At 48.7% G+C, this 13,097-nt stretch overlaps 1 protein-coding gene across 1 annotated transcript in view; it reads right to left on the bottom strand.

Moving 5' to 3' along the window:
* Positions 1-5,314: 5,314 nt before the first annotated feature.
* Positions 5,315-13,097, bottom strand: part of KCNJ3 (potassium inwardly rectifying channel subfamily J member 3) — a 60,134-nt gene continuing 52,351 nt past the window's right edge. The window contains exon 3 of the mRNA XM_068949417.1: positions 5,315-9,104. Coding sequence (XP_068805518.1) covers positions 8,515-9,104 — 590 coding nt within the window. The 3' untranslated portion in view covers positions 5,315-8,514. The remainder of the gene's footprint in view (positions 9,105-13,097) is intronic.

Raw genomic sequence — 13,097 nt, 5'->3', positions numbered from 1 at the left:
ACAGAGATGTTTCTGTTTGCAGAAACCTGAGCTGAGACCAAAGACCCTTGTTGCCAAGAAACGGCTCCTTCGCTTTCCCCTGCCCTCCATCTCTGAGCTCTCCAGATACTGTTTTTTTCTGGAAAAGCTTAGCCCAGGATGTTTACTTCTTTGCTGAAAGGACCTCAGGATGTTTCAGGCCCCCCCAGGCATTAAATCGTCTTTTATCGAAGCACTCTGAAGCACCAAACGATGCTCTACTGCAAAAAGCACCTCTACAAATTTGCGTTTGCACAGCTCCAGCGAGGCTGAAGCATCTCTGCCGGCTCCCACGCAGCGTGTGGCTTAGCCAGACCTCCTCCGTCACGATGGTGTAGTTGTTAATGTGATTTTAGAATGAGTGCTTGTAATGGCCAGTAATGCTCTCAACACCCCGGCTGCAGGGAGAGGTGCCCATCGCGCTCTGCCCACGGCGTGTCGGTGTCCAGCTGCAATGTTTTCAACTATTTTCAATGTGTTATCTCCTAAAAATTTGCAAAGGAAGTTCAGCTCTCATTAAAAGTATGCTATGATGTGAGGTACTTCTTTTTTTTTTTTTTTTTTGACTCTTTAGAAGTAGTCAATATGCTCCAAGCTACTTAAAAAACACTGATGCACAGACCTAGAAATGTAATTCACAATCTTTCCCTGCGGGGAAAAGATTGAGCCTAGACTTACTGCATCTCAGGAAACACTTTGGCAGTTGCACGGGTGTCATCTCCTCCTCCTCCTCCTCCTCCTCCTCCTCTGTTTCTGCACACCTGATTTCACCTGCTCCCTGAGCCTCTCCAACGATGCAAGCGGACTTTTTGCCTATTGGGTCAATCCGGCTGGGATATATCCAGGTTGTTGCAAGTCCAGGGCTGTACTGTGGTCCCCTTCAGTTAGCCTGAGGCTTTGCAGGTCTGCGTTTTGGGTTCAAGCACCTAGCGTGGCAACAAACCGCTCGCTTGCTCCGTTCTCTCCTGGGAGCCTCGCACAAGCGGTTTCCTGCTGCTGCAGCCAGCAAGAACGGGCAGACCGAAACAGGGTCCGTTCTGTGCTCTGTCCCCCGCCCGGGACACCCTCACGTGCTTTGTAATGAGAAGCAGAAGAGAAAATAAAGGGATGTAACTAAATGTCTCACTTTAACAAGGAAAATATAAAAAATATAGTGTTTTGGCTTCTTAAGAAACCTGAGATTTGTTAATTCCCAGAGCAAGGAGTTTTATGCAGAATGGATAGCAAGGGACAGATTGTATGTTATTGAGAACAGTCAATTTTAAAACAAAAGTATTTCCAGTTTAAGCTATAGAAGAACAACTGCAGCCTGTAATCAGTAAGACCTGGCTTCAAGCCACGGCGCGTTCGAGCAGTTTGCCAGCACAGGGAGCTCTGGCAAAGCAGCTTCTTTCATCCCTTGTGTTTTGGGTTTTTTTTTTTTTTAATGCTGCCTTTACCCAGGATTTTCTTTTCTTTACTTTTTTAATAAAAACGTTCAATATATCTATTTGGCGATACGTTCCTTTGCGAGCTCATGTGAGCATTATTCCTTTTACCCATTCAGTATCTAAGTAGGGTAGAGCCCAGCGTCCCCGCTTTTCCCGCGGCCGGCGGCGGAGCCCCTCGCGGCGCGGGAGCTGGAGGCCGAGGCGGACCGCCGTGCCCGCGCCGCACCTCCCGCCACTTGCTGCTCGGCGCAAGGGGCAGCCAGTAAAAAGGACAGAGACTGACAGCTAAAGCAGCACTTTATTTATTTATTTATTTTTTTTTTTGCACATACAGTTGTTTATAGATTAAGACTTGACGTCCAGATTTAGCGCAGCAATAAACTGTCTGCGCAGCGCCTAAACCCATGAGCACTTTAAAATATTCTGCCGTTACCGTGTTTCTGCCCCATTAACTCCAGTACTGAAGTATCAGGGCTGTAGCTGATTGATAGGTCTTACAGAGGGTGTCATTTCCTTAACACAGACTTCCCAAGGGCTAGGAAAGCTAAATGCGCGTGCACAAGAAAAAGGGCACCGAGGCGTCTGAATTATGCAGTGGTATGAAGGTATCGGCGCAGAGGCACCGCGGGCCTGTGTGCGCAGAGCTGTGGATGACCGCTTGGAAAATACTTGGGCCATGCAGGACCCACCGTGTAACTGGTGCATGACAGCCACGTTTTTTAACAAACAGGTACTTTAGGAGTATTATAAAAATAAGTAAAACAGCTCTTTTAAAGCAGCTCTTGTGTCTGGCTTTTTCTAAAAATTAAATTATAAAATATGCATCGGGAAGGGGCCATTGGATTTTCTAAATGGTTATCAATAACGTCTAGCGCATGGTTCAGATCGTATCTCGGGTCTCCTATGAAGTGATAGTCCGTCCACGCGCCCAGCTGATCACAGCTCAAGGCTGAGAAATCCCAAATCCGCGCTGGAAGGAAGACAAATCTCCTCCCCGAGAAGGAGGCGAGCTGACCTCTCCTTGACGTAGCGGGCGCTCGCTCGCAGCCCTATGACATCATCACATATTGGCTATCCGGGCAAGACAATTTTTTGGCCTTAGGATGCCCTTACTGAGCCAGAGGTAAGAGCGAGCTGAGCAGGGGTAAGCTGAAAACAGGAGGCCGTTTTGTACGTGGAGATAAAGGTGAAAGTGTTTTCTTAGCAGGCGGGGGGGAAGGTTAAGCACTTCTAGTGGATATATAGGTGATACTGCAGCTCTGGGTGTATTAAATTCTTCCTAGAAGCACTCGGTCCCCTGGCCACCAACAGTTTATCCTGCTTACTTTACAGTACATGCCCCCAAAGGGGACAGCCTTTTGCCCCAGGAGCTCTCTGAACACTTCCTGGGCTGCATTTTCCTCTTTCATAATCTAGATGCTCCTGTACACCATTTTCTGTGTATTTAATGCAAGCACATGCCTACCGACCTGGACAAAAAAAAAAAAAAAAAAAAAAAGCTCTGCTCAATTGCAAAATTCTCATTCAACCAATAAACTGTTCCTCCGTCTGCAGCTCTCCCGGGAGGCGGCGGCTGCACGCACACGGCCTCGGCTTGGGCGGCAAGGCAGCAGCGCGGGCCGTGCCGCCTGCGACACGAGACGATGCACAGATGTTTGTCTTCGGCATAATAGCTCGAGTGCTTTTTTTTTTTTTTAAACAGCAATCAGCGAGCTCTTGCAAGTGTTGCAAACAGATTAACAAACCAGGATTGCACTCATGTTAAATAGCACTTATAACCACGCAAAACTGAGGCTGCCAGGAGGCGATGAGCTCTCCGGCACTGGCCCGCTCGCGCCGCTCTCGCACTCGCCTGCTACCTGCTTTCCCTTATGAAGTGGGAGCGTGAGTAGCATAAATGTAAATTACCTGGAATCAATAAAAATGGTAATGCTATTTATCATAAAAGAATACCGAATTGCCCATCTGCTGCTGCTCGGCCGCAGCGCGGCTCGGCGTGAGTGGCAAGTGCATTCAGGAGCCAAGCGTCACCAGCTAACGGTTTTTAAAAACAGATGGCGGTACCTGCCTTTCCCGAGGCAGGGCATCCGTAAATCCCGCCTGTGCTGGGTTTCGGGACTCCCACCACCAGCCTCCTGGTACGGCTGCTGGGCGCGCAGCCGCCCGCACGGCTCAGTACCTCTCGCCGCGGTCCTCCGCTGACATAGGCAGGATACATCCCTTAGACCTAGTTTAAATGTGTTATTTTTTTTTTCCCCCTCTTTTCATCCAACACAGCATGAGAGGTCTGTTTCCTTTTCAGCTACTATCTCAGGGATGCTTCATTTTCTTGCTAGCCCTTCTTCCCCAGCAGCTTTCTTTCCCCAGGGCGCCTCTAACCCCTGACTTGTTTACCAGCCATGAAACTCTGCTGCAGCCTCGGTAAAGAAGGGACGCGGGACAACACGACTTCTGCAGATTTTGGTTTATGCCCCCGGAGGCTCAGGGAGTGAGGACGTTGCAGCACCTTCCTGCTGCAGGAGAATCCTTCGGGAGCGAGCCCAGACCGGCTGGGTTTAGCCCTCCTAAATGACACACTGACGTTTCCATATTCCCAGTGCAAACATCAGCCAGCAAGAGCACAGGCTCAGCTAGAAGTCCAAGATCTGCAAAAGTCCAAACATCAGCCAGCAAGAGCACAGGGTCATCTAGCAAGTCCAAGATCTGGAGAAGTCCACCTATCAGCCAGAAAGACCACCAGGTCATCTAGCAGGTCCAAGATCTGGAAAAGTGCACCTATCAACCAGAAGGACCACCGGGTCATCTAGCAAGTTCCAGACGAAGCAGAGATTAAAGGATGAGGTGTGCTGCTTGGGCAATGAGTCAAATTTGAGCCCAACCAGCTGCTCCTGTGTGCTCCCAACCAGCTCGCCCCAATGAGTGGTGTCCTGGGCCACATGCTATCATACCGCTTGTCACAGCAGGAGAAAGGGGGAAAAAACACGAAATATACTATCTTGTAGACAATTAACTTATAGCTGCAATTAATCTGGTACCGTTATGTCCTGCTCGTCTGCGCAAGCCCTCGTTGCTTCCTCTCTAGGTCTGCTACAGGGGTCCTGGGGCTGGGGACCCTCCTGCGACACCTTTGCATGGTGACACCCGCCGGCCGGGCGGTTACTCAACGGCGGGCACCAACACACGCGCTGCAACCGGGGCGAAAAGCTGCGTCCTTGCGGCGGTAGGTGCAGAAGTCGTCCGCACGACCCCCTGGGACGCTTCCCACCGCAACAGGCAGCACGGCGCTGGCGGCCGGCGGGCGCCACGTCTGCAGGCGCCCCGCCACGCGCGGCTGCCGAGAAGGACAAGTGCCTTAATAACGGTATTTCCAGCTACTATCCAAGCTTCATTTCTTCCATAGGCAACGCCGCGGTGGCAGGCGGGATACGCGCGGCCAGCCCACCGTCCGCTGCGCTGGGACGGAAACTATAGCGTTGAACGTGCTCACGCAGTACGAAAGGTGAGTTAGGCGGCTAGCGCTTGCGCTTGCAGGAGAACACCAAGTTTGGGTCATTTAGAGAGGGAATTTCTGAGGGAAACGTTCGTTCCCGTAAGTTAGGTGGTGAGAGAGGGAAAGGCCAGGCTGGCGCTTCTGTGGCCAGGGCAGGGGGACCTGGGGGACGGACGAGGCCCCAAGACCGTCCACGTTCAACTCAGCTCACCTGCCTTGAGGTTCCTCATTTTTGCTGTTCGGAAGAACAATCAAGGGACTGGCCTTTTTACACCCGCTGACCGGGCAATCAGAAGCCCTTAAGCAGCTTGACTACTGACTCCTTTACTAAAGTAATAAAAAGTGGACGGGATAAAAGACAAACACACCGGAACACTTAAACCGAACAATTTTTTAAAGTTTAATATAGCTTTAGATAAAACTGAGCTTGCAGTATTAATGAATACAAGAGTTCGTTATTTTGTATAAGTCAAATAAACTTGTACATTTATACAGTTATAGACTGCATGCCAGAAAATGCATTTAGTTATTCTAATTTGAGTATGTACAATTTACAATATAATTCAAGCATAACTTGAGCAGTAGAGAACACAGACCGGCTGTGCAATCAGACAACTACTTTTTCTTAGCGTAAGCATTAGGGCCGGGTGAAAATGTTAACTAGGGGGGGAAAAAAAGTGGCCACACTAATAAAAATGAAATATTAATGAGAAATAACTTCCTAAAATGAATTACTAAAGAAAGTTATCATCCATGTTTGTACTTTCACGCTTATTAATGAAAGACACATATATTTTAACCTTAACATACATAAAACACTGCAATACAAGCCACAAGCCTCAGAGATTGTGCGTCCAGCGAGGACAGGTGAATACTTCAATAAAAAAACAAATCAAAATTTTGAATGAATCATAACTGAACATTTCCTATGGAACGGATTTAATAAAAACAAGAACGCTTTCCCAGCGCTTCGCATACTTGCAGAGTATTTTTACACGCTCAGGCTACTGAGTAACGTGCACTCACGCAGACTGCCAGTGTACTGTACAGGTACAAACTTCTCCCCATCGCCTATTTTTAAAGCACACTTAATGCTTGTCCTGCTTACTTCAATCGCGTGCACAGATTTAGCCCAAAGTTTCCCAGAGAGAAATGCCACTGCGCGTCTCTCGGAGGCAGGATGTCGCTGGCGAAGGCACCCGCAGGCGATGCTGCGGAGGGGCTGGGCTGCTGGGACCACCTACAGCCCGCCCTTCCCCTTGCTTTCCAACTGGACGCATTTGGTTAAGCCTGCTGGTAGGACTCTTCCTTTGCACATGCCATTCACCGAGTGTTTATCCATCAGGCTGATTAACTTTCCTGGCTTTCCGGTTTGGGGGCTAGAGGCGGTATTTTTGTTGTAAACACCTCGCAAGTGAACCTGGCTGTTTTTGTTGTCAGTTAAGGACTAACAGGAGAATTACAGGTCGTACCAAAAAAAAAAAAAAAAAAGCTGTATTTTACAAGACAACCTGAGCAAGTGTTAGCAAATGGGGAAAAAGTTCGGATTTTTATCTTGCAACATCAGAAACTGCTCATCACGCACCTAGAGCACAGTACCAGTATGCAGGGAATTACACACATGGTTCCCCTTAACAATAACGTGCAAAGGATTTAAGTTTAGCCAAAAGGTGTAAAAAGCATGCAGTGCCACTCAAATTATTACAAACCATGGAGAAACTTTGGAAGTGAGTATAAAGTCCGTAAGCGTACAACTGACATCGTATACTGCAACTTCCAGGAACAGCACTGAGCTACAGCTGCCCTGGCGGCAGCTCTTCCGGCACCTGTCTTGGGTCTTGTTCCATGCAACCGCTTATCACAAAGAGAAACCACTTTTTTTTTTCCCCCAACGATCGATAGATCTGTAGTTATTCGTTATTTAGCAAGCGTGACCGTTCGCTCATGTACGATGGCCCAGAGCCCTTGGAGGCAGAGCTGCCGGTACAGGACCGCAGCGAGTTGCGCGTGCCCGTCCTGACCACCGTCGGTCCTTCTCCTAAGACCGCTATGCTGCAGTCTCAGGTATTTTAAAAATAGCAATGCTGTCACACAACGCCCTTTTTTATGGCTGCTGTTGGCGGTGGCTTATGGGACGAGCTCTGCGCTTGGACGGTGCTGCCTACCAGCCCGCTCCGAAGCGAGGAAGAGGAGCCCGGGGGGAACAGGGGCTCCTGGTGGAGCCCCGACCAAGCCCTGTCCACGTGTGTCCCGTGGCTGCCCCGGGCTCACCCCAGCGCCGGTAACACAAGGTGGGGAAGAAAAACCAGCACAACCACGGCTGGGTATCGAACCCAACGTTTACACAAAGTATTACTCATTTTGAAACCCACAGGGTCAACGTCAGTTAAGAACATTTTTAGACATGTTTCCAACATAGAGAAAGCAGTAAGAGAGCGATGCCCCGACCAGCACAAGAGGCTGCCGGCGGGGCTGGGCATGCTTTAACCGTTTTGGGAGTTTCAGTAACTTTTAACCGCTTCGGATTGCGAGAGCCTGGCTCGGACAACCTGCGGTGTAAACCTATACGCACAGCGGGGCCGACAAAAGTAAGAGCGAGGGAAACCCTGGCGCAAATCCTGGCGCTGCTGAGATTCACGGGAATTTGGACTCTGCCTGCGGGGTGTACTTCATCCAGAATAAATGCCCGCTTGATTTCCCAAAGAAATTCCACTATTTTCACGTTACGCTATTCTATTCGCATCAGAAATCAAGCACGTGCCGTTGCTTTAAAATGGCTTTCTAACATCTGTAACATATGTATTAACGCTCATGAAAGAAATTTATTTTTAAGTTTTTACTAATTGTATCTAAAGTGTAAATTTTATTAACCTATTTATTGTTTTGCCTAGCCTTAATAATTCGTTTTTAAGCAGCGCCTTATGAAATACATTTCAATTTTTTCCAGTAACCTAGAGGCAGGAAAAGAAAAACCAAGAAAATATTAAAGCAAAAGAGAAGCTAGCGGTTAATTTAAGGCTAGCAGATTTGGTGTTAGGAATTAACTAATACGTATAAGCCTTCTTTTAAGAAAAAAACATGCACAATAACTACTTTGTTGAACAAAACATCACAATCTACAGCAGAAAAAAGTATTTTTCAAATCAAATTATAACTTACCTGAAAGTTACCCACTCGCATGTTTTACCTACTACTTACTCTTAAGAAATACAGGGGCAAGGAACACCCCTTTACATATTTTTCAGAATATACAGTATAAATACAGTAGGAATCATGCCATAAAACTATATGCAAAAATTGCACACTATTATTGCATGCGTGTTGTGCTACTACATGCCAACGAACATCAGCGCTCCGATTAGCCCGAGGAGCAGGACGTCCTGTCTTCAGTCGCAGCAGTATACTTACATATACGTACAGTCATCGTTAGCTGCGGGATGCTCCTCCCCCTTTGCATGTAGTGCCAAGGAAACACATAATTTAGCATATATACTCTTTGTAGAGGGCCTGCTTTCCTGCCCCCATTACATCTGTTAGTAGTTCAAGCTTTAAATAATACCTAAAAGTCTAGTGCAGTTATGTAAATCGGTCAGAATTCATTTTTCTCAGTTTGGGTGGAAGGTTTCCTTCCATCCTGCCGCCGCCTCCTCCTGACAACTTCTGAAGCTTGGGTGGCAAATCAGCCACCGACTGACTCATGGGATCTGAGAGCATCTTTGTCGTTTTAGAAACCAGTTTCTCTTCTGAATTACCAGGGACTGAGCTTATTCGCTGGAGTTTCATGGGTAAATCACCCATGCTGTAGGCCTTCTCAGAGGTCGTCGAACTCATCCTTAAGAGTTTTTTGGGGAAGTCTTCCCGTCCAGTTATTTTCTGCAGTTTTGAAGGCAGTTTTGTACCGACCTCGTCTAGCCCATCCAGGCACTCCACAGAATTATTCCTCTCTTTGCTGTTGCTCACCGCAGGGGCTATCAACGGCGAGGACATCAGCAGCATTTCTTCTTGCTCCTTCACGCTGTAAGGTGGGGTAGGGACTTCAAACGTTGCGTGGAACTGGGAATAATCAACTTTAAAGAATCCTTCTTCCAAGGAAATAACCGGGAAGAAACGATGACCCCAAAGAACTTCGTCCTCCGTATACGACGTTCTGGCTTGGCACGTCATCCCTGCGACAAACACGAAAGGGAAACTGCGATCAGCGAGGGAGAAGCTTGGGAGGCACAGAAAGAAAGCTTGGGGCGTTTTGAACATTTCCAAGAAACGTATTTTATGTTTTTAAACGTATAAAAGAAAAGACATTGACATGTCTACCGTTTACATACGGTAGCTATTAAATTGTCATCTTCAATGAGAAAGGAGCCAAAAATAGAGGAAGGAGCATAACTGTTTGAATAATTCATGTCTGTTAACACGGACGGTTTTGAAGGTGCTGCTGACAAAGAGAAAATACAGGGTTACACTGATAATCCTGGCATTAAATTAATAAGAGCTGCTAATTATAAATAATGCAAAGTTGGGCTTGTCAGAATTGTAAAGTATTACTAAGTTATCCCACATACTCCTCACATTCATGAACGTATATACAAATATATATATATATATATATATATATATATATGAATACACACAGACACCACGCTTTATGTACTATATGCACAAACCAAACCCGTATAAAGCATTTCAGTACATCAGAGAGCAGTTAAGTACGTACTGCAAAATGCACTGACTTCTCTTGAAGTGCTTTACTAGCAACCTGTTCACAGATCTGTGACTTCCAGGCTGACTTCCCACTTTCAAACAATTAACATTTAATTCACCCTACCGGGTAAAGCCATCCGCCTTTTAGTCGGCAACAATCCCTTCAAGTCCGGAGCAAAACTTCTGAAAGCGCGAGAAAACCGGCGTCCAGCCCACAGCCGGGCGGGGGGACCAACAGGCATCTGGTGACGTACAGCCAGGACAAGAACATCTCCCCGCGCTTCATGTTGCTACTAAAGGATCAGAGTTGCCGTTTTGGCAAGCTCTGCGCCCCGCGCCCTGACCGCGGGTTTCGGCTGCGTTTTGGGGCGAAACGCAGTGTTTTGCGCTTGGCGGGGAAGCTTCCTCGGGTCAGGTGTTGCGATTTTGGTTTACGAAGCAAAGCGGAAGCAACTGCAAAGCAAGGTTTCGTATTTTTTTTTCCCCTAAGAAGTTATTCATCAGCAGAATATGAGGCCGACAGAGCCTTCAATGCCTTCATCGTGTTAGCAAAACCTGTTAAAATTTTACCAAGTTGTCCACATTATTAATACTCCTGTGCAGCAGAAATTTAAATTCTCGTGTGGAAGCAAACATACTGCGCGCTGTGCATATAATCAAATTCCCGTCCATTTGTCAAAGGCGACGGTTTAGATGCATTTTGCTCCTCGCTCTGCCTCCATCACGAGGCGCTCTCGAGCGAGCTCTGTCGACTGCACGCGCTTCGAACGCACGTCAGCAAAGCTCAGGCTGAACACTGATTGCAGTAGCGCACCTGAAAAACAGCTACGCTGGCGCCTGTAGTTCCAGGAGGAAAAACAAACCAAATGTCCAACAAGAACCTCTCGATTATTGCAAAAACACGGCCTGCACAAACACTGTTTCCTGTAGCAAAGGGAAGACGTGGTCACGCAGAAGCGCTCTTCTGAAGGTGCCTGCTCTCGGGGCTACGCTTCGAAGGTCTCGGGGATGAGCGCGGTTTCTGGAGAACCACGCGGTTTCTGGAGAACTACAGGAAAGGGCCCCATCCCACCCTGGACCTGTCCCGCCGAAACCTTCCCGGACGCGGCTCCTCCGGCGTCACCGGGAGCCGAGAAGTCCCATGTCCACAGCAAACAGAAGCTTCCTTGGTCAGTACTGCGGTGACCACTTTAGTCTTATGTATTAGTCTCGTATTTGAAGAGTCTTATCCAAAGAGCCGTGATTTAAGGCCGGACCGCCAGTGCCCCGGTGCACGGGGGTCGGACCGGACGAGGCGATTCGACGTGGGGCTCCAGAGGTCGGGGGCAGACAGCGGACAGAAAAAAATCGCTGAATAAGCCCTTTGGCTAATTCCACCTTGCAACAAAGCCTCAAATTATTTCTAAACGTTCCTGAAGCGCCCGGGAGGGAGGTTTGCAGAAGTCGTGCCACCCCGCCTCGAGGAAAGAGCGCCCCGAGGAACAGCACGGTATCCTGACGCTACCGCTCACCTACCACGGATTTGGGAAGAAAGCAGATGTCTGCATCGCGTGATAAGCCAGAAAATGGTTGCTCAAAATCTGAGCTCCAAAATGATTCAAGAGCGCCATCATTAAAAAAAAATATACAGCGAAGGATGCTCTCAAGCCTTTCAGCTTGCACTGCAAGGTTCGTTTTTTTAATATAGCTTAAAATGACAAACTGTACTATGCAAAACTGAGAAACACGCAGCCCAGCTTAAGGGTTTTTAAGCTGCTACAAAGTGCGGTAAACTCTAAGAGCTCCCATCTGCTTTGATAAAATGCCTATTTTTCATATTAACATCTTTCCATCGTAATTTCAGGGCATAATTTTAATTAAACTGATGATACATCAGTTTGAATTTTAAAAGTCTTCCCACCGAGCTGTGGTTGCCAGGCTCCGCTGCCGTCTGACGGAAAGGCCTGATCTCAGCGCACCCGTGCGTTTGCAGCCTGGGTCTCTCTTTAGTAGGAGGGGAACGGGCAACGCACCCGTTTTTGCAATGCACCCGGGCAACGCTCCCCGTTTTCACGCAAGCGCCGCCACGCGTCGGCGCCACAGCATGCGCGTGCACCGAAGCCACAAGGCAGGAACGACGAGGAGGGCGCCGTTACTGGTAAGGAGGAGGCAGAAACAGGGCAGGTTCTGATAACTCTGAAGCCTACTGATTCCCCGCCGGCCGGAGGGCCCCTCCGCCCCTCAGAGCGCAGAACGCAACGCTTAACCACCGTTTACTGCTCAAACCTGCACGCGGCTCGAGCGAAACAAGGCTGGAGATTAAACGAGTTAACCACGCAGGCAGAAAGGAGCAAGGAGTCCGGGGGGGGAATCGAGGAACAAAAAGCGCACCCGCTTCTGCAACAGCCAGACACCCATCCTATGCTAAACATCTTAATTTCTCATCACGCTGAACAGCAAACCCAGGCTTCGCTACTCAATTTAGACCCTCTGTTTATGCACCGGTGCTATAAATACCTCCCCGGTTTATTCAGACTGCGCTGCTCTCCCAGGAGCTATCTCGACACTTAAAAAAAGAGTAGTGACAGCCAAGGGGTTTTTTTTTGGTTTTTTTGTTTTTTATCAACCAGTCCTGTTCTCGGGGCAATTTGTAAATCACGCGTAGATAGGCAGTTTTCGGACGCGCCGCAGACAGACAGCTAGCCTGGATGCTCAGCAGGACGGCAGCGAGCTATGATTAGCGCGTATTATCGCGCTGCATTAAAAGCCGCGTGTTAAGCAAAGTGCCGGGGCTCATAGCGGGGGCAGCGCAGGAGCGGTCCCCGCCGGGGAGCCGGGACTGCTTTACACCAGTCACTTACAGGGAAGGTGGGGAAAAAACAAAAGCAAAAAACCAAAAAAAAAAAAAAGGGGGGGAAAAAAGAGCACTGCAGCATTTGGAGCGGCCGCTCTGCGTTCAGCGCTCGCAATTTTGCAGTGGTATTTTCCATATTTTTATAAAAAAACGGGGCGAGATCCTCAGCTGCCCCCAAAGCACTGCTTAACGCACATGTAATGCAGCGACAGCGATTTATGCTGAGAAACCAGCCTGGTATTTTTCATGCCTTCCCCCCACCCCAAGAAAAACATATTATTTGGGAAGAGACTGATTTGTTCCCTGCTTTCGAGTGAGTCAGGGTTGCTTTCAGCCCCGGCAGCGCCTTCCTTGGAGCAGATTTCTCCGCAGAGCCATCTGCCGCGTTCCTGCCGCGTTTTGCATCCTCTGCCTCCTCCCGGCCGGCTGCGGGGCGAGCGGCTGCCCCCAACGCCGGGAACGCCCAACGGCCGCCGGCCCCGCTCCCGCCGCCCTCCGGCCAGCGCCTTCCGCCAAGTCCCTTAAAAATGAAAGACGGATCGATTTGGACGTTCGTCCGCGCATCCCCCCGCACCGTCGCAGGCCAAACGGTTCCTCAAAATAAAAAAGAATCTGCATTACAGCAGGT

Source organism: Struthio camelus, chromosome 6 (genome assembly GCF_040807025.1).
Source record: "Struthio camelus isolate bStrCam1 chromosome 6, bStrCam1.hap1, whole genome shotgun sequence".
Lineage (NCBI taxonomy): Eukaryota > Metazoa > Chordata > Aves > Struthioniformes > Struthionidae > Struthio > Struthio camelus.
This window is presented reverse-complemented; position numbering and strand designations above follow the sequence as displayed.